The sequence below is a fragment of the Aethalodelphis obliquidens genome, unplaced genomic scaffold (assembly GCF_003676395.1).
Source record: "Aethalodelphis obliquidens isolate GAN/ISIS:26980383/991018 unplaced genomic scaffold, ASM367639v1 scaffold10, whole genome shotgun sequence".
Lineage (NCBI taxonomy): Eukaryota > Metazoa > Chordata > Mammalia > Artiodactyla > Delphinidae > Aethalodelphis > Aethalodelphis obliquidens.
Window position 1 is genome coordinate 14,014,880 of NW_020837954.1, and position 26,227 is coordinate 14,041,106.

The 26,227-nt window shown below is 36.1% G+C and overlaps 1 protein-coding gene across 1 annotated transcript in view; it reads left to right on the forward strand.

Moving 5' to 3' along the window:
- Nucleotides 1-26,227, forward strand: part of TTC6 (tetratricopeptide repeat domain 6) — a 208,006-nt gene that overhangs the window by 138,854 nt on the left and 42,925 nt on the right. Inside the window, exons 10-16 of the mRNA XM_027111731.1 lie at nt 243-352; nt 5,733-6,103; nt 7,796-8,258; nt 8,565-8,694; nt 9,534-9,706; nt 11,416-11,552; nt 25,602-25,771. Of these exons, the coding sequence (XP_026967532.1) occupies nt 243-352; nt 5,733-6,103; nt 7,796-8,258; nt 8,565-8,694; nt 9,534-9,706; nt 11,416-11,552; nt 25,602-25,771 (1,554 nt within the window). The remainder of the gene's footprint in view (nt 1-242; nt 353-5,732; nt 6,104-7,795; nt 8,259-8,564; nt 8,695-9,533; nt 9,707-11,415; nt 11,553-25,601; nt 25,772-26,227) is intronic.

Sequence of the window (26,227 nt, forward strand, 5' to 3'; positions counted from 1 at the left end):
ACTTTCTGGAAACTTTCGTGTTTGTTATATATGTTGAATTAAAAAAATAAGATAGCTTCCATTATTATACACTTTTCAAAATTAATTGATGGATTTTAAGCTCTGCTCCCATCTGTGAAGTCAGTGATTACAAAATCAGTAAGAACCTGTATTTTAATTAGTGTTTCTGCATTTCATTAATTTACTTAAACAGTTATTATTAGCCGATTGTCATATATTTTAGTTTACCAAATAGTGTCTAGAGTCAGTGTATATTTGTCATTTGATTATTTCACAGATGCTTTTCCTAAGAAAATCAGCCTCATTTGAAAATATCCAAAAATGTTTCAGCATGCAATCTCCACAATTAAAGGTATGATAATTTTTCAGTTTTTGTTATTCAAAAGAAATGTTTACATTTCTAGTAATAATCACCACCTATGCTTTTTGTTGGCTTTCCTGAAATAGTGTGATCACTGATTCATCCAGAGTTGACTGAAATTTTGGATTCAACTGTGTATTTGGTAGCCCCTGTAAGATTGTTGTTCATAGTGCCAATTGAAGATTTTCAACATCTCTTGGAAGTGTCTCATATTCATACTTTGACTTTACTTGGTATATTATAAATCAAGTCACTTATAATATTGATCTACACTTGCATTGGGCTCATGGTGTTAATACATTTTCATGGACTCTATTCCAGTTTGGTCTTGAGCTACACAATATCCTGATAAGAGCAAAGATGAGATAGATACTGTCCTTGTTTTATACATGAAAAAGCAAAGGTCAGAAAGTGATAAGTGGCAGAGCTAGTACTTAAACCCACACCTTCTCTTACCAAACGCAATGGACTTTCCTCTGCAACAAGAATCCGTAAGCGTTTTTGAGTGCTGATCTTACGTTTAGTGGCATTGGCAAATAGCTCCCAGCTTTTGTTTTTCTCTCTGAAATCTGACACTCAGCTTCCTTGATTCTCCATGTTACTTGCTTCTAACTTGCTTTTAACCTGCTTAACTTTAGCCTGCTTCCTGTTGCATTTCTGGCATTCTTCTTTCTTACCAACTTTTTGATTGTTCTGTCTTGTATTCCTGTACACTGACACCATCCTTAAGACTTTTCTATTGCCATATAATTAATATATAACATTATATTAGTTTCAGGTGTACCACATAATTATTTGGTACCTGTGTATATTGTGAAATGATCATCACAGTAAGTCTAGTTAACATCCATCATCCCACATATTTACACTATTTTTCTTGTGCTGAGAACTTCTAAGAGCTACTTTCTTAGCAACTTTCAAATATACAATACGGTATTTTAACTGTAATCACCATGCTGTACATTAAATCATCCCCAGGACTTATTTATTTTATAACTAAAAGTTTGTACCTTTTGACCACCACACCCAGTTTGCCCATCTCCTACTCCCTGCCTCTGGCAACCATGAATCTGTTCTCTGTATCTATGAGGGTTTTTTTTCTGTTGTTTGTTTGTTTTTAGATTCTACATATAAGTGAGGTCATACAGTATTTCTCTTTCTCTATCTGACTTATTTCATTTAGCAGAATGTCCTCAAGGTCCATCCATGTCATTGCCAGTGGCAGGATTTCCTTCTTTTTTATGGCTGAATGACATTCTATTGTGTGTGTATACCTATATCTGTATCTATATCACATTTTCTTTATTCATTCATCTGTTGATAGGTAGATTGTTTCCGTATCTTGGCTATCATGAATGATGTGGCTATGAAAGTGGGAGTGTGGATATCTCTTCAAGATCCTGATTTCATTTCCTTTGGCTATATACCCAGAAGTGGGATTGCTGGATCATATGGTAGTTCTATTTTTAATTTTTTGAAGAGTCTCTATGCTGTTTCCATAGTGGCTGTACCAATTTACATTTCCCACAATAGTGTACAAGGGTTCCAACACTTGAACTCACACTTCCAACACAGCCTCACCAACACTTGATGTCTCTTGTCTTTTTCTTGTCTTTTTGATAATAGCTATTCTAACAGGTGTGAGGTGATATCTCACTGTGATTTTTATTTGCATTTCCCTGATAGTGACATTGAGTACCTTTTCATGAACCAGTTGGCCATTTGCATATCTTCTTGGGAAAAGTCTCTACTGAGTTTCTTTGCCCATTTTTAAATTGGATTGTTTGTTTTTCTTGCTATCGAGTTGGAAGAGTTTCTTACATATTTTGGAATTAACTCCTTATGAGATAGATGGTTTGTAAATATTTTCTCCCATTTCGTAGGTTGCCTTTTCATTCTTCAGATTGTTTATTTTGCTGTGCAGAGGCTTTTAAGTTTGATGTAGTCCCACTTGTTTATTTTTGCTTTTGTTGCTTGTGCTTTTGGTGTCGTATCCAAAAAATCATCACCAAGACCAAGATCAAGGAACTTTTCCCTGTGGTTTCTTCTAGTTTTACAGTTTCAGGTCTTACATTTAAGTTTTTAATTCATTTTGAGTTAATTTTTGTGTGTAGTGTAAGATAGGAGTCCAATTTCATTCTTTAGCATGTGAATATTCAATTTTCCCAGGACAGTTTATTGAAGAACCTATACTTTCACCATTCAGTATTGTTGGCTCCCTTGTCAAATATTAGTTGACTATATATGCATGGGATAATTTCTGAGATTCTGATTCTGTTCCATTGGTCTCTGTGTCTGTTTTGTTTTTGTTTTTGTTTTTTTTTTTTGGCAGTACACGGGCCTCTCACTGTTCTGGCCTCTCCCATTGTGGAGCACAGGCTCCAGACGCGCAGGCTCAGCGGCCATGGCTCACGGGCCTAGCCGCTCCACGACATGTGAGATCTTCCCAGACCGGGACACGAGCCCGTGTCCCCTGCATCATCAGGCAGACTCTCAACCACTGCGCCACCAGGGAAGCCCTGGGCAGAGGATCTTAATAGACATTTTTCCAAAGAAGATATACAGGTAGCCCAACAGGCACATGAAAAGATGTTCAACATCACTAATTATTAGGGAAATGCAAATCAAAACCAGTGAGCTATTACCTCACACCTGTTAGAATGGCTATTATCCAGAAGGCAAGAAATAACAAGTATTGGAGAGGATGTGGAGAAAAGGGAACCTTCTTACACTGTTAGTGAGATTGTAAATTGGTGCAGCCACTATGGAAAACAGTATGGAGGTTCCTCAAAAAATTAAGAATAGAATTATCATGTGATCTGGGTATTCCACTTCTGGGTGTTTATCCAAAGAATATGAAAACAATAATTGGAAAAGATATATGCACTCCTATGTTCATTGCAACATTATTTATAATTGCTGAAATATGGAAACAACCTAAGTGTGCATCCATGGATGAATGAATAAAGAAGATGTGGCGCATATATATATATATATATATACACACACACACACACATACATAGTGGTATGTTTGTGTGTGTGTGTGTGTCTTATACATATACGTGCACACACACAATGGACTACTACTCATCCATAAAAAGAATGAAATCTTGTCACTTGTGACAACATAGATGGACTTTGAGGGTATTATTCTAAGTGAAATAAGTCAGAAGGAAAAAGACAAATGTCATATGATTTCACTAATGTGTGGAATTTAAAATGAAACAAAACCAAAATAAATAAATAAACAAATCAAAACCAAAAGAAACTCATAGATACAGAGAACAGATTGTTGTTACCAGAGGAGAAGGGGGCTTGCAGGGTGAGGAAAAGGGGTGAAGGGGGTCAGTTTAATGGTGATGGATGGTAGACTTTGGGGGTGGTCACTTTGTAGTATATACAGATGTTGAATGAGAGTGTTGTACACCTGAAACTTACATAATAAAAAGTATAATGATAAATACTGTTCTTATACGTGGAATCTAAAAAGCATAACTTATAGAAACATAGAGTAGACTTGTGGTTGCAAGGGCTGGGGCAGGAGAAGAGGAATGGGGAGATGTTTGTCAATGGGTGTAAACCTTCATTTATGAGATAAATTCTGGGGCTCTAAGGTACAGCATGGTGACTATAATTAACAATACTATATTATATACTTGAAAGTTGTTAAAAGAGTAGATCTTAAATGTTATCACCACACAAAAACAATCGTAATTATATGAGGGGATTGGGGTGTTAACTAACCTTATCGTGGTAATCATTTCACAGTATATATGTTTATCATATCATTACACAGCATACCTTGAGTTTATATATGTTATATGTCAATATTATCTCAGTGAAGCTGGAAAACAAACAAAAAACCCAAACCTACCTGGTAGTTCTGCTTTATAGTTATAGATTCTGTCAGTAATTCCTTCTTAAGTGTTCTACAGAGCTGCATAATTCATAGCTAGTCAGCAAGTGGGGAATATGAAAATCTTACATTCTACTTTTTTTCAGGCTGTTCTACTTTTTCTTGGTACATACATATGTGTTTATTTTTCTTGATATATACATATACATACATATATTCTATAGTCTGTATTTCTCTATTCTCTATTCTAATTACATATTGAGTTGAATACAATTTCTTGAGATGGGGGAAGTATATATAGCAAGTCACAGAGAGGGTCAATATCCCTATTGCACTTTAGTACATCTTAAAGTATATAACCAGCTTGTATGGAATTGTTATATTTGGAATTTGGGCCTATATTCACTATAACGAAAAATATTTCTGTAACGAATTATTATTTACTAGGAAAGTTAAATGCAGTTAATTTAGTGACAGTAGCTCAAAAGGCAAGAAATGCTGTATCAAAGGATTGGAACTGCTATCTCTTTTATTAGTAATGAGTGTTGTTAGAGTTTCAAGTTACTAATGCATAATTCTTGTAAATTATTTATTAATGTATTATATTAATATTATTATTAAAAATGAAGTTGGTTCTCTAATGATTAGATAAAATGAATATTAGGCTGAAATTCTGTTATTTAAGCCTGTAAGTATTGAATTGAAAATAGTTGAATAGTATGTATAGAAATTCAATATTGTTAAGGTGCTTTTGAAAATAGATTTACAAATTGATTTTATTTATTTATTTATTTTTGGCTGCATTGGGTCTTCATTGCTGTGTGCAGGCTTTCTCTAGTTGCAGTGAGCGGGGGCTACTCTTCGTTGTGGTGCACGGGCTTCTTATTGCAGTGGCTTCTCTTGTTGTGGAGCACGGGCTCTAGGCACACAGGCTTCAGTAGCTGTGGCACATGGGCTCAGTAGTTGTGGCTCGTGGGCTCTAGAGCACAGGCTCAGTAGTTGTGGCGCACGGGCTTAGTTGCGCCGCAGCATGTGGGATCTTCCCGGACCAGGGCTCTAAGCCATGTCCCCTGCATTGGCAGGCGGATTCTTAACCATTGTGCCACCAGGGAAGTCCCACAAATTGATTTTATAAGGTAAGGCATTTTAATAATTTTTGCCCATTCTACCACTTGTTTTTGCATTAAACTAAAAGTAGAGCACGCATTTTATTTGGATATGTAAAGAGCATTCATTTTTAATTAAGAATATATAAAATCACAATTAATTCATATCTACTTTATAGTGTTACTTTTATGTAGCTAATGCAATGTCATGTGACCAAATTATTGCACTTTGCTTTAACTAACCCACTGTTAACTTATAAGCTCACTTTTGAAAAACATCAAGAACAGATGATTTAAAATTTTTCAATAGTGACCAAATTACATTAATAGCAATTGTAACTGAATTAATTTTAAATGTACAGCACCTAAATTGATTTTTTCTGTTTCTTTGTCTCCTTATAAATAAGAGAGTAAAATCTGCAGTTGAGTTGAAGAAGGAGACCATAACTCCATTAGAGATTAAGGATGACATGCAAAGCAATATGAAAGAGGTGACGTTTCAGAAAACAAAGGAGTTGGAGCACTGGATGGCTGAGCAAAATGAAACTGAGGAACCCGTCCCTGTGAAAGACAATACAGATACTATTTTAGACAACATGCAGGGCAGATACAGTTCGAGAGGCCTGTCTCCCTCTCTCATTGAAGCATCTAGACAAGCTGGCATTACTAACGTTGTTTATCCCAAGAAAAAGAAGATGAAACTGAAGAAAGGATTAAGACTCAGTAAACTTACACTTGTGTATGATGAGTTATCCAAGCCTCCAAAAATTCTTAAAAGGTCTGTTTAATCAACAATTGTTATAGTTTAAGAAATGTATTATGGTTTGGGCCTTAATTTTCTAATTCAGTCATTGAAGGATCCTTTTGTGTGTGTATTTCCTGGGCCCATCTCTGGTACCAATTAATTTATCAGTCAGGGTCCCAGGAGTAAACAGCATTCTCAATTTAGAATAATTCTAGGGGGGTATAACAAGGGCAATTTACAAAGATGTCAGGGCATAGGGAAACCACAAATGATAGAGTAGTATCCTGGGACTAGAAATAATAGAGCCAATCTCTACCCCTAAGTATGAGAGGACAAAAAGAGGGAGTGATTACTAGAACCTGGAAGAAAGAAATTGTAAGGAAAGGATTTCCTTGAAATAAATAGTGAACTTTGGACAAAGATCATGGCCAGTGTGAGGCAACCCTTCAGGAGGGGACCAGAGGAATAAATACTTTGACTTCACTCTTTCCCTTTTCAGGGCTCCTAATTGGACATATTTGATGAGAAGATATTAAGGGATCCTATGTCTGTAGTCTGTACGGACTAGTACTCCAGGGCAAAGAGCAAGGTAGAGAAGGATAGAGATAAATGTGCAGGTAGAAACAAAACCTATTTGGCACAGATGGTCTTTCTAAGGTGGCATTTGACCAGAAATAGTAATTGAGAAGGAGTCAGCCACTCAGAAGGACTGGAAAATGCAATACCCTTGAGGCTTGCTCTGTGCCTGGAACAGTGGGAGGCGAGAAAGTAGTGTTATTAGAGACATTTGCTGGGGTCTTATCATGTAGAGTCTTGTAGACTATGGTGAAAAATTTGATTTGTATTCTAGGTACTAGAGAAAACTCTTGGAGGGAGTGACATGATCTGATTTACATTTGTTTAAAAAAAAAACATGCTAGCTGCCATGTGGAGAATGGATGAGACCAAGAGGAGAAGCAGGGAACTAAGAAGTTATTGTACTCTAGACAGAAGAGATGATGGTGGCTTGCACTAGAGTGTAGAGAAGAGTGGGGAGTGTCACAGAGTAAGGAAAGGAAAGGGTACTGATTTTTCTCACTCTTATTCTCCTACTTTTAGCACGGGTCTTTCTCATAGTACACACTCGGTAAATATTAATGAAATGATGGGGTGTGATTTTTTTTTTCTTCCCTAGTACTGCACCGGCATGCATAAATGCTACTGAATGAAAACTATGTGGGAAATGGAGAGTTTGAGGAGGATAATCCTAGAAGAAACATACCATTTGAAAGCTTATTACATGTCATCTAATTTGATAGCCTACTAAGTTTGGGATGAAGTCTGGGATGTTTTTTTGTTAGCCTGTTGTGGAGGCAAATCTTTCCTTCTTCCTCAAGTTCATTAGATGTCATTTCTTTTCTCACATCAAGTTTTAACTCCTCAATTCTCCATTGTATTTCCTCCGGTTGGTGGTAGGGGTGTAAATTAAGCCTGAAGGGAGCACTGACCCTTTATTTCAGTTCTCTACAAAGGCTGCATCTTTAATAACAGTCTTCTGCTTTTATAAACTCACAGAGATTCTTCATATGATCTCAATGAATGAACAGGAGGACTTGGTTTGCATAAAAGTACCATGTAATTTTATTTTGATGACAGAGAAATAGTAATTTTGTCTGTGGCTGAGTTGATTTATTCATTATAAAAATTATATTTCTGTAATTTAAAAATCACTCTTTTGAATACTAGATCAGAGTCTCACGGAATCCTTCCTGGACAGAAGAAATTTTTGCTCAAAGTTCCACTATATGAACGTCTATTACGGTGTCCCAGTGTACCTTTGTGTTTAAATTTTGACAAATTTGCCCAGAGTAAAGGAAGAATCCCAGAAAATAGTGGTCCTCAAACATGGGCTCTTGACATGTTCTCTAAGCCTAAACAAAAGAAGACAACCCCAAGAGAGAAAGTTGTTAAAATATCTGTTCATGAAGACTCGTCTGAAAGAGTGAATAAAACACCAGAAATAGAATTGAGTGATTCTTTGGAGTCTCGTCTTCCTCCAGCGGTCATTAGACATTATGAATCCGAAGTGGAGATCTTGACTGAAGAAATAAATAGTAAGAAGAAATATCCTGCATTTTTATATTGTAGGCGTGGAGCTCTTTATAGGAAACTGGGAAAGCTCCAGAGTGCCATGAATGATCTACAGGAAGTGAGTTTTTATTTAATCAAAATAATAATATTAACAATTTATCTTTGCTTATAACTATATATTAACTTTTACTAGAATTTTGAACAATGAATATTTGTATTATACACGTGGGATTGTGAAATTATGATTATTGGCATTTTCAAATAATTAACATTAAAAACACTTGATTTTGTCTGTCAGATTGGGAGGCATCATTTTATACTATACACATACAAAGCCATTGGGATCAATAATGTTTGAAAATTTACTTGATGGGATATCTTCCCCTAAATCAATTTAAATTGAATTTATACATTTATTTTCTAGGCTATACTCTTGGAGCCATTGTTTCTCAATGCCTATTGGCACCGACATTTCATTTATCTTTTCCAAGGCAGAATTAATGAAGCTTTGGATGACTTGAATTATATAAATAAATATAATAAAAATAATGCAGGTGGGTTGTCTGTGCAGTTATATTACTTAGATCTTTACCTAAGCTTTGGTCATTTAGTGGTATAAAGATACATAATTCAAGACATATACATCTCCACAAATGGTTGTGACTTCCCAAGTTAAATTTACTCTCAATAGCATATATTTAGGACTGTTTGTGATCCTATTGTTTTAAAAATACTTATCATGGTTTGAAATGTTAATGTCCTTGGTATACATTACAATAAATTGGTTCCTTACTGCTCATCCCGTAAGAAGAATATGAACTTACAATTTTTAGTTATAGAAATGATTTACAAATTTAGTCTGAATTAGAGTTGTAACGTTCTTAAGACTTCACATTTACGTTTGTGTTTACGTACCATTCTCTAACCAACTTGAATGACTAGACATGGAACTTTTGGGGAATGAGAAAATGTCATATTCATCTTTGTATCTCCAGCACCCACAACATACCCCTAGAATATAACATGAGCTTAATAAGTGTTTTTTTTAAATCTATGCTGATCTCTGCTAAAAGTCCATAAGATTTTGTACAATCAAAATATAACTTTTTACTATGAACGTTAAAGGATTATGAAACATTTCAGATATACAAAAAAGAAAAGTTAATTTTTGTTATTTCATATTGAAATTGAAAACACTTTTACGCATAAACATTTATCCAGGCTTTGAGAACAGATTTTGCATTGTTGAAATAAAGAACAAATCTTAAGTTAAATGGCAAAGAAAGTATAATAGAGATACATTATTCTAAGACTACATTTTTGGAGGGTGAAGGATTCGTCTTTAAAAATTTAGGACTGTAACACTAAATTTTACCTTTTTAATTTTCTTTAGAGGCATATATTTCAAGGGCAGAAATTTTCAGAGGAAAAAAAGACAGTACTTTGGCAATTGTAAATTATACTCAAGCAATTAAGTGCAAGCCCATGGATGCTGATATATATTTCAGGAGGGGTGAGATGTACGAAATAGAAAACAAAGTACTGGCCATTGATGACTTTACTAAAGTAAGCTGTATCACATATAATTCTGACATTTATATATTTTAGAGCACGATATTCTCATCCTAATATTACAGCAAATTGTTGAAATTCTTTGTATGTTATATAATCAAAATTAGTTTATTTTAGATTAGGCCCTAGAACATTCGTTACTGGGATTGATATTAACAGTATGTCAATGATTTTTTTGAATGGATGGATTTACATCTGATTCAGGTGTGGGAGCATTGAGGCAAGAGGCAACTTTGAGGGGGACTTGACTTTTCCAGCTCTCTTCTCTTGGACTATGAAGCAGTGAATAAAGAAACCTTTGAAGATTGCTTCTTTCTTTCAAACAATGGAGAAAATCATTTTCTGCTTCTTAACTCTTGAGACGTAGCTGATTCTCTTCTGCAGCAAACCTATCTGCTTTAAAAGAAAGCTGTGCTCACTGGCTCATTCATTCATTCATTCATTTACTCACAAATATTTATTGGCTAAGGCACTGTGTAGTGTAATGTAGTGGATAAATCTTGGTGAATAAAACAGACATGTTTCATGCTTACATGGAGCCTATAATTTAAAGGACAGATATTAAAGAAATAAATATATACACTAATATATAATTACAAATTGTGATGAATGCTATGATGGAAATAAAGATTATGGGAGGCAATTTATGTTTGGTTGGGGGATATCAGAGAATTCCCTTGAGGAAGTGAATTTTAGCTGAACTGTATTTTGAGGCTAGAATCAGGCAGCTATTCCACTGATTGCGGCAGAATTGTAACCATGAACTCCTGACTTTAAATTATTAGTTCTTAGTACAATTGAGAACTTAGATGTTATTGAAATAATTTAGCTTTTCATGTTCCCAACTGCCCTGTTTCTTAATCTATGATGGTTAGCCACATACTTGACTTTTGCTTCAAGAGAATATTATAAGTTTTGGTAACTTCTTGTGTAGAAGTTACCACAAATCTCTTTTGAAGATATTAAAATTATTAAAATATCTTTTCTGATCATTTCCTTTATCTAGTAGCACCAATAGTTTAAAGATTGACTAATGCAGCAACTTGAGGTCAAACAAACTTCAGAATCTTTAGAGTTTCTTTTTTCCCTGTTTTAAAAATACTTCATAATCTTTGTGCTTCATTTTTCTCCCCACTATCAATAGGCAAGGAACTTCACAACTGAGTTTACAATGATTTAGTCTCGTTACTCTGTTGCCTTGTATGTCAATGTGAAATGAATGAACCATGCCAATACCAATTCATTTCTTTTCACCATTTTAGGGACTAAATTAATCCATATTTAATTTCATTGAATCGGCCTTGATGTGATCTAATATATATTGTCTTTAATTGGAATAAAATGCTATGATAGATCCAATATAACCCTACTCTAGCTGAACAATTACTTATGAGGTTTTATTAATAAAAATTTTAGTGGGCAGAAACCTTGGCTTCTTGTATGTGCTGGGTTTTGTTTTTGTTTTTTTTTAATAAAACCTCCACTTTCTAGAATTTGATGACAAATGGACTTCCTAAAGGCATGGTCTTCAAATGCAAATCTGAAAGTTCTGGCATCTTAAAGTAGTTTGTTTTTATGTAATCTGAAGTTAAAAACATGGTTTTAGTCCATTTAATTTGCTATAGGATTATATACTTTTCTTGTTTTTTTTTTTTTTCATTATGTGATATGTTTCTGTGCCTCCCCTCCACACCCCCGTGTAGTGTATCTTTTATGATCCCAGAAGAACAGATGCATTATTTAAACGTGGGATGTTCTACTATGAAAATGAAAACTGGATTGCAGCTGAAGAGGATTTTACAACCTTGTTAAATATAGATCCCCAAAATTCTCAAGCAAGGTGAGAATTATTTTAGATATGGTTTTTGAATGTTTTTTTTTTTGAAATACATTCTCAGGAAAGAAAATTTCTTGAAATACATCAGACAGCCCTTTAAAAGTAGTGAATCGATTTTTAGTGCTACTAGTGAAGGAAAATCTTTACCTATACCCTAGGAGTAGTGGGTAGTTTAACTTAAATGGCATGAAATGATAATTTAGAATTGTTTCATTTGCATTTCCTGAATACTAGTTACATTATCAGTTTTTGAAGTATTGACCTATATTTTGTTTCTTTGGATTTCTTTTTCATATACTTTGTATTCATTCAGTACAGAGAACTGTTCATATAGATTTCTGTGCTATCTTATTGTAACTGGGATATTAAACTTTGCTCTTCCAACCTTATTGTGCATAATACAGTTTCCATTTTGTTGCTTTTCTTTTCATCTAAGTTTTGTTTTGAAGAGGCTTAAAATGTGTATGTAGCCATACCTATTCATCTCTTCACTCACAGTTTTTGTTTAACATTAACATTTTTATAGAAAAATACAGCAAGCATCCAAAAAAAGTATACAAAGTACAAACATACAGCTTAATGACTTATCACAATGTAAATGCTCGTGTAACCATTATCAGGTCAAGAAACAACTTTACTAGCACCCTCTTGTGCCTTTGCCTTCCTGAGAAGGTAACCACTGTCCTGACTTGTATTTCTTTATAGTTTCAACACATAAGTATGTGTCCCTAAACATTCTTGGTTTAGTTTTGCCTGTTTTTTTTGAACTTTATATAAAGAGAATCATAAGGTAGTTTTCTTTCAATTCTAACTTATTTCATTGAATATTATATACTATTGCATGTGGCTGTAGTTTTCTCCTTTTAATTTTTGTATAGTATTCAGTTACATGAATATATTGCAGTTTACTTATCCATCCTACTGTTGATGGACAGTTGAGTGTTTCTAATTTTTGATGATCACAAATACTGTTTCCTTCAACTTTCTTGTACATGACACACATATACTCATTTATGTTGGATGCACAAGTAGGAGTAGAACATATGGTACATAGGGTATGCAATTGTTCAGCTGTAGGGCCAAACTAATTTTACAAACTGGTTGTACTACCAGCAGTATATGCAGGCTCCACACCAGTACTGGGTACTATTATAACTTTCAAGTTGTAGCCATCCTAGTGGGTGTGTAGTATTATCTCATTTAGTTTGAATTTTCATTTTCTTCATTACCAACATGATTATTCATTTTCAAAATTTTCTTAACCATTTGGATTTTCTTTTTTGTCATTGATGACTTTTGGGTTGTTGGTCTTTTTTCTTATTGATTTGTATGAACTATTACATATCCTTGATATGGGCCCTTTGTTGGTTATATTTACAGCACATTTTTTTCCTCCTCCAGATTGTCACTGCACTCCTTAAATAATTGTCTTTTGGTAAACAAAGTTTTAAAATGAAACATAGTCTGATTTAGTAACGTTTTTCTTTAAGGTTAGTGCTTTTTTTGTACTATAAGTAAGTTTTTCCTACTTTTGTGTCATGTAGAATTCTCCTGTCTGATCTTCTAGAAGGTTTATTGTTTTGCTTTTAAAGTTAGATTTACAGTGCACCTAGAATCAATTTTTGTATATGATGTGAAGTAGGGAAACAAATTCCACTTTTTCTGCATGCATGTTCAATTTTCCAAGCAACATTTAATAAAAACCCTGTGCCTTTACCATCGCTTTGCAGTGTTAGCTTTGTAGGAAATGAAGATCCATGTATGGGTGGATCTATTTCTCAGTCTCTTTTTCTATTTTGCGGGTCTTAAAAAAAATCTATCTTTGCACCAATACTATGCTGCCTTAAATACTATAGTTTCATAATAAGTCTTGAAATCCAGTAGAACAGTTCTTTTGATCTGTCAAAATTGTCAGAGCATTCCTTGGCTTTTTTGCATTTCCAAACACATTGAGTTGGGTTAAACTATATGAAAATTGACTTCTTTATATATCAAAATAGTAAAATTTCAAAATTTCATACGGTTTAACCGAACAGAATCAGCAGGTCAACTTCTGTGGCAATTCCTTTGTATTTTGATTGGGGTTGCAATGAATTTATAGAGCAGTAGGGGGAAATTGACATCCTAACAATTTTTAGTCTTTTCATGTATGCATACGGTACATTCTGTTTCTTTAGGTCTTCATTCCTTTTGGTCAGTAATGTTTCATAGTTTGTGTAAAGAAGTCTTTTTCATATCTTTTTCTTTTTTAAAATTAATTAATTAATTATTTTTAAAAACATCTTTATTCGAGTATAATTGCTTTACAATGGTGTGTTAGTTTCTGCTTTATAACAAAGTGAATCAGCTATACATATACATATATCCCCATATCTCCTCCCTCTTGCATCTCCCTCCCTCTTACCCTCCCTATCCCACCCCTCTAGGTGGTCACAAAGCACTGAGCTGATCTCCCTGTGCTATGTGGCTGCTTCCCACTAGCTATCTATTTTACGTTTGGTAGTGTATATATGTCCATGCCACTCTCTCACTTTGTCCCAGCTTACCCTTCCCCTTCCCTGTGTCCTCAAGTCCATTCTCTAGTAGGTCTGCGTCTTTATTCCCATCCTGCCCCTAGGTTCTTCATAACCATTTTCTTTTTTTTTAGATTCCTTATATATGTGTTAGCGTACATTGTTTGTTTTTCTCTTTCTGACTTACTTCACTCTGTATGACAGACTCTAGGTCCATCCACCTCACTACAAATAAATCAATTTCGTTTCTTTTTATGGCTAAGTAATATTCCATTGTATATGTGCCACATCTTCTTTATCCATTCATCTGTTGGACACTTAGGTTGCTTCCATGTCCTGGCTATTGTAAATAGAGCTGCAATGAGCATTTTGGTACATGACTCTTTTTGCATTATGGTTCTTTCAGGGTATATGCCCAGTAGTGGGATTGCTGGGTCGTATTACAGTTCTATTTTTAGTTTTTTAAGGAACCTCCATACTATTCAACATAGTGGCTGTATCAATTTACATTCCCACCAACAGCGCAAGAGGGTTCCCTTTTCTCCACACCCTCTCCAGCATTTATTGTTTGTAGATTTTTTGATGATGGCCATTCTGACTGGTGTGATGTGATACTTCATTGTAGTTTTGAGTTGCATTTCTCTACTGATTAGTGATGTTGAGCATCCTTTCATGTGTTTGTTGGCAATCTATATATCTTCTTTGGAGAAATGTCTATTTAGGTCTGCTGCCCATGTTTGGATTGGGTTGTTTTTTTTTTGATATTGAGCTTCATGAGCTGCTTGTATATTTTGGAGATTAATCCTTTGTCAGTTGCTTTGTTTGCAAATATTTTCTCCCATTCTGAGGGTTGTCTTTTCATCTTGTTTATGATTTCCTTTGCTGTGCAAAAGCTTTTAAGTTTAATTAAGTCCCATTTGTTTGTTTTTGTTTTAATTTCCATTTCTCTAGGAGGTGGATCAAAAAGGATCTTGGTGTGATTTATGTCATAGAGTGTTCTGCCTATGTTTTCCTCCAAGAGTTTTATAGTGTTTGGCCTTACATTTAGGTCTTTAATCCATTTTGAGTTTACTTTTGTGTATGGTGTTAGGGAGTGTTCTAATTTCATGCTTTAACATGTAGCTGTCCAGCTTTCCCAGCACCACTTATTGAAGAGGCTGTCTTTTCTCCATTGTATATTTTTCCCTCCTTTATCAAAGATAAGTTCACCATAGATGCCTGGGTTTATCTCTGGGCTTTCTATCCTGTTCCATTAATCAATATTTCTCTTTTTGTGCCAGTACCATACTGTCTTGATTATTGTAGATTTGGAGTGTACTCGGAAGTCCAGGAGCCTGATTCCTCCAGCTCTGTTTTTCTTTCTCAAGATTGCTTTGGGTATTCAGGATCTTTTGTGTTTCCATACAAACTGTGAATTTTTTTGTTCTAGTTCTGTGAAAAATTTCATTGGTAGTCTGATAGGGATTGTATTGAATCTGTAGAATGCTTTGGGTAGTAGAGTCATTTTCACAATGTTGATTCTTCCAATCCAAGAATATGGTATATCTCTCCATCTGTTTGTATCATCTTTAATTTCTTTCATCAGTGTCTTATAATTTTCTGCATACAGGTCTTTTGTCTCCTTAGGTAGGTTTATATCTAGGTATTTTATTCTTTTTGTTGCAATGGTAAATGGGAGTGTTTCCATAATTTCTCTTTCAGATTTTTCATCATTAGTGTATAGGACTGCAAGAGATTTCTGTGCATTAATTTTGTATCCTGCTACTTTACCAAATTCATTGATTAGTTCTAGTAGTTTTCTGGTAGCATCTTTAGGATTCTCTATGTATAGTATCATGTCATCTGCAAACAGTGACAGTTTTACTTCTTCTTTTCTGATTTGGGTTCCTTTTATTTCTTTTTTGTCTCTGATTGCTGTGGCTAAAACTTCCAAAACTATGTTGAATAATAGTGGTGAGAGTGGACAACCTTGTCTTGTTCCTGATCTTAGTGGAAATGGTTTCAGTTTTTCACCATTGAGAACAATGTTGGCTGTGGGTTTGTCATATATGCCTTTATTATGTTGAGGAAAGTTCCCTCTATGCCTACTTTCTGGAGAGTTTTTATCATAAATGGGTGTTGAATTTTGTCAAAAGCTTTTTCTGCATCTATTATCATATGGTTTTCATCCTGCAGTTCATTAATATAGTGTATCACATTTATTGATTTGGATATATTGAAGAATCCTTGCATTCCTGGGATAAACCCACTTGAACCTGATGTATGATCCTTTTTATTTGCTGCTGGATTCTGTCTGCTAGTATTTTGTTGAGGATTTTTTCATCTATGTTCATTAGTGATATTGGCCTGTAGTTTTCTTTCTTTGTGACATCTTTGTCTGGTTTTGGTATCAGGGTGTTGGTGGCCTCTTAGAATGAGTTTGGGAGTGTTTCTCCCTCTGCTATATTATGGAAGGTTTGAGAAGGATAGGTGTTAGCTCTTCTCTAAATGTTTGATAGAATTTGCCTGTGAAGCCATCTGGTCCTGGGCTTTTGTTTGTTGGAAGATATTTAATCACAACTTCAATTTCAGTGCTGTAATGGGTCTCTTTATATTTTATATTTCTTCCTGGTTCAGTCTTGGAAGGTTGTACTTTTCTAAGAATTTGTCCATTTCTTCCACATTGTCCATTTTATTGGCATATAGTCACTTATAGTAATCTCTCATGATCCTTTGTATCTCTGCAGTGTGATGTTCTCCTTTTGCATTTATCATTCTGTTGATCTGAGTCTTCTCCCTTTGTTTCTTTTTTTTAAAAAAATCTATTTATTTATTTATTTTTGGCTGTATTTGTTTTCATTGCTGCACGTGGGCTTCTCACTGTGGTGGCTTCTCTTGTGGCGGAGCATGGGCTCTAGGCGTGCAGGCTTCAGTAGTTGTGGCACATAGGCTTAGCTGCTCTGTGGCATGTGGGAACCTCCCGGACTAAGGATCGAGCCCGTGTCCCCTGCATTGACAGGCGGATTCTTAACCAATGTGCCACCAGGGAAGCCCCTCCCTTTGTTTCTTGATGAGTCCGGCTAATGGCTTATCAATTTTGTTTACCTTCTCAAAGTACCAGCTTTTAGGTTTATTGATCTTTGCTATCATTTCCTTCATCTTTTTCATTTATTTCTGATCTGAACTTTATGATTTCTTTCCTTCAGCTAACTATGGTTTTTTTTTATTGCTGTTGTTCTTCTTTCTCTAATTGCTTTAGGTGTAAGAATAGTTGTTTATTTGAGATTTTTCTTGTTTCTTGAGGCAGGATTGTATTGCTATAAACTTCACTCTTAGAACTGCTTTTGCTGCATCCCATAGGTTTTGGGCCATCGCGTTTTCATTGTCATTTGTTTCTAGGTATTTTTGATTTCTGCTTTGATTTCTTCAGTGATCTCTTGGTTATTTAGTAGTGTATTGTTTAGCCTCCATGTATTTGTATTTTTTACAGATTTTTTTTCCTGAAATTGATATCTAGTCTCATAGCGTTGTGGTCAGAAAAGATACTTGATACGTTTTTAGTTTTATTAAATTTACCAAGGCTTGATTTGTGACTCAAGATATGATCTGTCCTGGAGAATGTTCCATGAGAACTTGAGAAGAAAGTGTATTCTGTTCTTTTTGGATGGAATGTCCTATAAATATCAATTAAGTCCATCTTGTTTAATGTGTCATTTAAAGCTTGTGTTTCCTTATTCATTTTCATTTTGGTTGATCTGTCCATTGGTGAATGTGTGGTGTTAAAGTCCCCTACTATGATTGTGTTACTGTCGATTTTCCCTTTTATGGCTGTTAGCATTTGCCTTATGTATTGAGGTGCTCCTATGTTGGGTGCATAAAGATTTACAATTTTTATATCTTCTTCGATTGATCACTTGATCATTATGTAGTGTCCTTCTCTGTCTCTTGTAATAGTCTTTATTTCAAAGTCTATTTTGTCTGCTATGAGAATTGCTTCTCCAGCTTTCTTTTGATTTCCAGTTGCATGGAGTATGTTTTTCCATCCCCTCACTTTCGGTCTGTATGTGTCCCTATGTCTGAAGTTGGTCTCTTGTAGACAGCATACATAAAGGTCTTGTTTTTGTATCCATTCAGCCAGTCTATGTCTTTTAGTTGGAGCATTTAATCCATTTACATTTAAGTTAATTATCGATATGTATGTCCCTATTACCATTTTCTTAATTGTTTTGGGTTTGTTATTGTAGGTCTTTTCCTTCTCTTGCGCTTCCTGCCTAGAGAAGTTCCTTTAGCATTTGTTGTTAAGCTGGTTTGGTGGTGCTGAATTCTCTTAGCTTTTGCTTGTCTGTAAAGGTTTTAATTGCTCCATCAAATCTGAATGAGATCCTTGCTGGGTAGAGTAATCTTGGTTGTAGGTTTTTCCCCTTCACCACTTTAAATATGTCCCACCACTCCCTTCAGGCTTGCAGAGTGTCTGCAGAAAGATCAGCTGTTAATCTTATGGAGATTCCCTTGTATGGTATTTGTTGCTTTTCCCTTGCTGATTTTAATATTTTTTCTTTGTATTTAATTTTTGATAGTTTGATTAATATGTGTCTTGGCATGTTTCTCCTTGGATTTATCCTGTATGGGACTCTCTGCCCTTTCTGGACTTGATTGGCTATTTCCTTTCCCATATTAGGGAAGTGTTCAAGTATAATTTCTTCAAATATTTCCTCAGTCTCTTTCTTTTCCTCTTCTTCTTCTGGGACCCCTATAATTTGAATGTTGGTGCGTTTAATGTTGTCCCAGAAGTCTGTGCGACTGTCCTCAATTATTTTCATTCTTTTTTCTTTATTTTACTCTGTGGTAGTTATTTCCACTATTTTATCTTCCAGGTCAGTTATGCGTTCTTCTGCCTCAGTTATTCTGCTACTGATTCCTTCTAGAGAATTTTTAATTTCATTTATTGTGTTGTTCATCATTGTTTCTTTGCTCTTTAGTTCTTCTAGGTCCTTGTTAAACGTTTCTTTTATTTTCTCCATTCTATTTCCAGGATTTTGGATAATCTCTACTATCACTACTCTGAATTGTTTTTCAGGTAGACTGCGTATTTCCTCTTCATTTGTTTGGTTTGTTGGGTTTTTACCTTGCTCCTTCATCTGCTGTGTATTTCTCTGTCTTCTCATTTTGCTTGACTTACTGTGTTTGGGGTCTCCTTTTCACAGGCTGCATGTTAGTAATTCCCGTTGTTTTTGGTGTCTGCCCCCAGTGGGTAAGGTTGCTTCAGTGGGTTGTGTGGGTTTCCTCGTGGAGGGGACTGGTGCCTGTGTTCTGGTGGATGAGCCTGGATCTAGTCTTTCTGGTGTGCAGGACCGCCTCCTGTGGTCTCTTTTGGAGTGTCTGTGCCCCTAGTATGATTTTACACAGCCTCTCTGCAAATGGGTGGTTTGTCTTCCTGTCTTGCAAGTTGTTTGCTGTGGGTTCTCCAGCACTATATCTTGCTGGTTGTTGAGTGGAGCTGCCTCTTAGTGTTGTGATGGAGATTTCTGGGAGAGCTCTTGCGGATCAATATTACATGGAGCCAGGAGGTCTCTGGTGGTCCAATGTTCTGAACTCAGCTCTCCCACCTCAGAAGCTCAGGCCTGACACCCGGCCAGAGCACCAAGACCCTGTCAGCCACACAGCTCAGAAGAAAAGGGAGAAGAAAATAAATAAATAAATAAAATAAAAAAATTTAAAAATATTAGAATTAAAAATTTTAAAGGTAATAAAAAAAGAAGAGAGCAACCAAACCAATAAACAAATCCAACAATGATAAAAAGATCTAAAATTTAAACTAATGTAAACTTATAAATCAGAAACTAGTCAGTCACATATAGCAAACCTCAAGTCCACAGTTGCTCCCAAAGTCCACCACCTCAATGTTGGGAGGATTTGTTGTCTATTCAGTTATTTCACAGGTGCAGGTACATCAAGTTGATTGTGGAGATTTAATCCTCTGCTCCTGAGGCTGCATGGAGAAATTTTCCTTTCTCTTCTTTGTTTGCACAGCTCCTGGGGTTCAGCTTTGGATTTGGCCCTGCCCCTGCATGTAGGTTGCCCTCTGACGTCTTCTCTTCACCCAGACAGGAGGGGGTTAAAGGAGCGGCTGACTAGGAGGCTCTGTCTCACTCAGGCTGTGGGGAGGGAGGGGTACAGAATGCAGGGTGAGCCTGCAGCTACAGAGGCTGGCCTGACATTGCAACAGCCTGAGGCGTGGTGTGTGTTCTCCCAGGGAAATTGTCCCGGGACCCTGACAGTGACGGGCTGCACAGGCTCCTGGGAGGAGAGGTGTGGATAGTGACCTGTGCTTACACACAGGCTTCCTGGTGGCTGCAGTAGCAGCCTTAGCGTTTCATGCCTGTCTCTGGTGTCTGTGCTGAAAGCTGCGGCTCACGCCTGTCTCTGAAGCTCGTTTAGGGGATGCTCTGAATCCCCAATCCTCACGCACCCTGAAACAATTGTCTCTTGCTTCTTAGGCATTTCCAGACTTTCTCCCAGATTCTCTCCCGGCTAGCTGTGGTGCATTAGCCCCCTTCAGGCTGTGTTCACGCAGCCAACCCCAGTCCTCTCCCTGGGATCTGCCCTCTGACGCCTGAGCCTCAACTCCCAGCCCTCACCCATCCCAGCAGGTGAGCAGACAAGCCTCTCAGGCTGGTGACTGCTGGTCGGCCCTGATCCTCTGTGCGGGAATCTCTCTGCTTTGCCTTCTGCACCCCTGTTGCTGTGCTCTCCTCCGCGGCTCCGAAGCTTCCCCCCTGCGCACACCCTGTCTCCGCCCACGAAGGGGCTTCCTAGTGTGTGGAAACTTCTCCTCCTTCACAGCTCCCTCCCAGAGGTGTGGGTCCCATCCCTATTCTTTTGTCTCTGTTTTTTCTTATTTCTTTTGCCCTACGCAGGTACGTAGGGATTTTCTTGCCTTTTGGGAAGTCTGAGGTCTTCTGCCAGTAGGTGTTCTGTAGGAGTTGTTCCACATGTAGATGTATTTTTGATGTATTTGTGGGAAGGAAGGTCATCTCTATGTCTTACTCCTCTGCCATCTTGAAGGTCCTCTCTTGTCATTTATTTTCTTTTAGCACTTTGAACATATTGCAATGCAGTGTCATATAGATTCCTTTTTTTTTTTTAAGTGAAAAAATCAGTGGTTAGTCAATGCCTTTGAAAGTAATGTGTCATTTTCCTTTGGTTGCTTTTAAACTTTTCTCATTGTCTTTGTTTTTAAAATTTTTATTTATTTATTTATGGCTGTGTTGGGTCTTCATTGCAGTGCGAGGGCTTTTCTCTAGTTGCGGCAGTCGGGGGCTATTCTTCGTTGATGTGCATGGGCTTCTCATTGCGGTGGCTTCTCTTGTTGTGCAGCACAGGCTCTAGGAGTGTGGGCTTCAGTAGTTGTGGCATGCGGGCTCAGTAGTTGTGGCTCGCAGGCTCAGTAGTCGTGGCACACGGGCCTAGTTGCGCTGTGGCATGTGGGATCTTCCCTGACCAGGGCTCGAACCTGTGTTCCCTGCATTGGCAGGCAGATTCTCACTGTGCCACCAGGGAAGCCCTTCTTGTCCTTGGATTTCAGCAGTTTTGGTATATTGTGCCTAAGAGTGGTTTTCTTTTTACTTATTGTGTTTATGATTCATAGACTATTCAGTGAGTCATGATCTTTCTGGCCGTGATTTTGAATGAAAAATCAGCTGTTCATCTATTGAGTATTCCAAGTACATGATGAGTTGCTTCTCTCATACTGCTTTCAAGATTCTTTCTTTGTCTGTGGCTTTCACCAGGTTGATTATAAGGTGCCTCTACATTTCTTCGAATTTATGGAATCATTGAGCTTCTTGGTTGTATAGACTCATTTCTTTCATCAAATTTGGGAAGCTTTCAACCATTACTTTTTCAAATGTCATTTCTGCTCCTTTACTATCTCCTTTCCTTTTGTGACTTGCAATGTATGCATATGTTGGTATGCTTGATGGTGTTCCAGAGGTTCCTTAGCCTTTTTTTTCTTTTTTTTCCACTCTGTTTTTCTTTCTGCTTCTCAGGCTGGATAATCTGAATTGACCTTACTTCAAGTTTCCTGAATTTTTCTTTTGCCTTCTCAAATCTGTTGTTGAAACCTAGTGAATTTTCATTCGTTTTTGTAGTTTTCAACTCCAGAATTTCTATTTGGTTCCTTTTTTTCAATAATTTATCTATCTATCAATCTAGTTCTATCTATCAGTATCTTTATTGATACTCTCTATGTGTTGAGACATCATTCTCCTAGTTTTCTTTAGTTCTTTATGGTTTCTTTTAGCTATATGAACATATTTAAGATAGTTTTGTGGGTTGTTTTGTTTTGTTTTGTTTTTTGGTTTTGACTGGGCCAAATGGCTTGCAGGATGTTAGTTCCCTGACCAGGGATCGAACTTGCGCCCTGGCAGTGAAAGCGCCGAGTCCTAACCACTGGACCGCCATGGGTTTCCCAAAGATAGTTTATTTAAAGTTTTTAAGTTGATTTTAAGACAGTTGATTTTAAGTCTTTGTCCAATGTCTGGGCTTCCTCAAGGATGGTTTCTATTTTTTTCTTTTTATCCTGTGAATGGGCCATATTTTCTTCTTCCTTTGCATTACTTGTAATTGTTTGTTGAAAAGTAGTCACTTTGAATATTATTATGTGGCACCTTTGGATATCATATTCACCTCCTCCTCTTTAAGTGTTTTTTGTTGCTGCTTCTTGTCGTTCGTGTAGTTTGTTTAGTGACTTTTCTGAACAGATTTTGTAAGTCTGTATTCTTTGTCATGTGTGGCCACTGAAGTCTGTGTTCTGTTATCTTGGAGGTTAGCTAGTGATTTGACTGAGATTCCAACGAAACCAACCAACGAAACAAACAAAAAAACTCTCTCAGTCTTTGCAGATTGACTCTCTTTTGGGGCACTCCCTGAATGCTTATCCAGACAACTTCAGTGCCTTGGCTTTCATGTCCTACTTGCACAGAGCCTGAATTAACCAGAGGTGAAAGCTAAGGGTCTTTGTAGGTCTTTTCTGTGCATGCTTTCAGCCTTGGGTTTGCATGTGGCCTTTTAGATTCCCTAAAATATGCGGAAACTTTCTAAAGCCCTCATCCCCCTGGTATCTCCTTCTCCACCTTCTTTCTTACAAGGGTTTTTGGTTTGACTATTGCCTGCCCCAGCTGTTATCCCTTGCCCCAAGTGGCAGCAACTAATACGTTTGCCTTTAAATGACTTTGATAAATACCATCCAGGAAGTCACATCAGCCCTGGGAAAGCTCTAAGGCAGTCAAAACAAAGGGAAACATTTGAGCCAGTCTTTCAGTGATCCACCAGACAGGTCAAAACTACACAGCTACAGTTCTTTGAGAATAAGATTTGTATTGTTCCCTCTGGTACTAGTAACCTGCATCAGGAATGCAGGTCGTTTTCTGCAAGGCCACCATGTGTCTGGGAAGTTGGGGAGGGAAATAGGGTGAGTTAGAACACCACAGAGCTCTCTTACCAAAATTCTGCAGCTTTTCCTCCTTTATTAAGTATTACCCTGGTGATTCTAAGTTTTTGATTAGATTCTTAATTCTTTAATTGCTTCTGACAGTGTTTGCCCGCTTATTCGTTGCTTTTGTGGAAAGGTGGAGTTTCAGAGTTCCCTGTTCTACCTCTTTTGCTCTACTCTAATTTCCCAACTCATTTTATCATTGCATCAACTTTAACTTAATAAGAATCTTCATCTTTTGAACTTAATGAAAATGCCTTTGACTTTTACCAAGAAACATCACAGTTGTAATTTTTGAGCCATTTATTCTTTAATTATTTCAAGGGAGTATCTCTTTATTCCTGTTTAAATTTTTTTCCTATGATCTATGTATAAGAATTTCATGGTAATAGGCTTTCTAATTTTGAAGGATAAATGCCTCTTGGCCGTCATATATTTTTAGATAGAATATTATTAAACAATACTGAATTTGCTTTGTCTTCACTTTCTTCAAGAGTTTTTCATCTATATTCATAGTAAGATTGTTCACTAATTTCATAGTCAGATTTTGATTTCAGGATTTGGCTACTTTCTCAAAATGAATTAAGTCTTTCATCTTTTTCTTTTCTTAGAAACATGTCTTTAGAATTGGATAATTTTTGTTCTTTGAAAGTTTGAAATAACTTACTTCTAGAATTATCTCAGCTTGCAGCCATTTGAAGAGAGGGCAAACTTTTTTGAAGCTCTTTAAAAATTCATCCCTAGTTATTGTTCTATTCTGGTTGTCTACTTCTTGACTTAAAGGGGGATTACTTGCAGGAAGGCATCAGATTAGTTGGAGAAGAACAGAAGGTTAATTCAAGGTGTTATAATGTGGTGTTATCTTATGGGAGGCCTTATATGCCTTTTTAAGAGAATTCAGCCTTATCCCATTGTCAATAGGGGGCTGTTGAAAGTTTTTGAGAAAAGTGATCTTTATTAGCTGATGATCAAATCTCATCACGCTAGAGATAAGAATGGAATAAAGTAGTAGCCCAGATGTGATCTGATGAGGGTCTTCAGTATTGAGGCGGTAGAAATGAAAGAAGGAATGGATGCAGAAGTCAGTGTGTTTGAGGAATTGACATGACTTAATGGAATCCTACAAAAAATATTAGTAATGCTTTATTCTGTAAAATTTTAAGTTCAGAATCATATATATACTTAGAAATAATTAGTAATAGTCTTTAGCAATCAGAAATTATTAAAAATAAATGTAAGATTCTTATATTCATTAGAAACTACATAAGACATTTCTTATATGTGGGGTAAAAAAATATTTTGTTCCACGATAAAATATCCTAAGTCTTAGGATGCTTAGTGCTTTTGAAAGACCTCTGTTACTTGCTGTACTCTTTTTTCCAAATTACCATTGTTTTCATACTATAACCTTCTTGAACATCTATTTTCCTCCCCCTGGATTTAACTTCTTCAGAGCAGGCAACCTACTAGCTTTCTTCCTGTTTTTCCTTAATTGTCTTTTTAATTTTAGCTGTAAAGACTGATTTGTTTTACATTATTAAGTGATCGAAGATGAGATTTTTCAGAGTTGATACAGGTCAATGAAAATTTTGAAATTGAAGTCAGAAGTTAATGGAGATAGAATTCAACTCATAAAACTGATACAATAGCTTTTACCCTTGCAGATAGAGCTGCCTCCCATTTTTGGGGGTGTATCTTCAGTGTATCTTGGGTGCCTCATTTATTTTATTGACACACCTCTCTGATAAATGTAAGAAATATAATATAATTATTAAGCATATATATAATTAACATATAATATTATCAACAAGCATAAAGTATTTTATTATATATTTATATATTTATTTATACATATAATAATAAAGTATTTTATTATATATTTACATATTTATTTATAAATTGTCCATATCCTTTTTGCTATTAACATTATGACTAAACTTTCCTGGGAAGCAAAGAGAAATAATCACAAGTTGTTATTCAAATATAAAAGTAGTTGTATAAGTTTGCCCAAAAGAGAAAATTTATATTTTGCAGTACATGTTAAAATGAATTTTTTACTTTTTCTAGGACATACCGAGGGAGAGTATATTTTAAACAGCACTTTTATAAGCAAGCAACTCAAGATCTTTCTACTGCAATTCACTTAGATCCTAATAACTGGTTAGCATTGTATTACAGAGCCTGCTTATTTAGGAAGAGTAACCCTCTTAGAGCACTGCAGGATTATAGTGTTTCAGGTACTTCACCTTTAATGGCAAATACATGGGAATTTAATCTGAGGTTCAGCAGCTCACTTTCATGGAGTAGGATACTAATGTGGGATGACTAATGTAATATGTATATTGTTATACATTTATATACTTATATATATTTATATAGCATATATATTTATTTATACTTAAAGCTACAATAATTTAGCTAAAAGTGTTTCTAATATTCCCTTTTAGTGTGTATGAGTGTGTGTGTGTTTACGTGTGTACAACTGTGACAGAGAGAACATCATATCAAAGAAATCTCTTTCTATATATGAAGTTCTGAGGCTATTTATGGAAATCCAGGCCATTTCTTTTTTTTTTTTTTTTTTTTTTTTTTTTGTGGCGGGCGGCTCCCCCCCCTTTTTGCCCCTCCCCTTTGGGCCCCCCGGCCCCGCGCCCGCCCCCCCCGCCCCCGCTTCCCCCGCCCCCCGCCCCCCC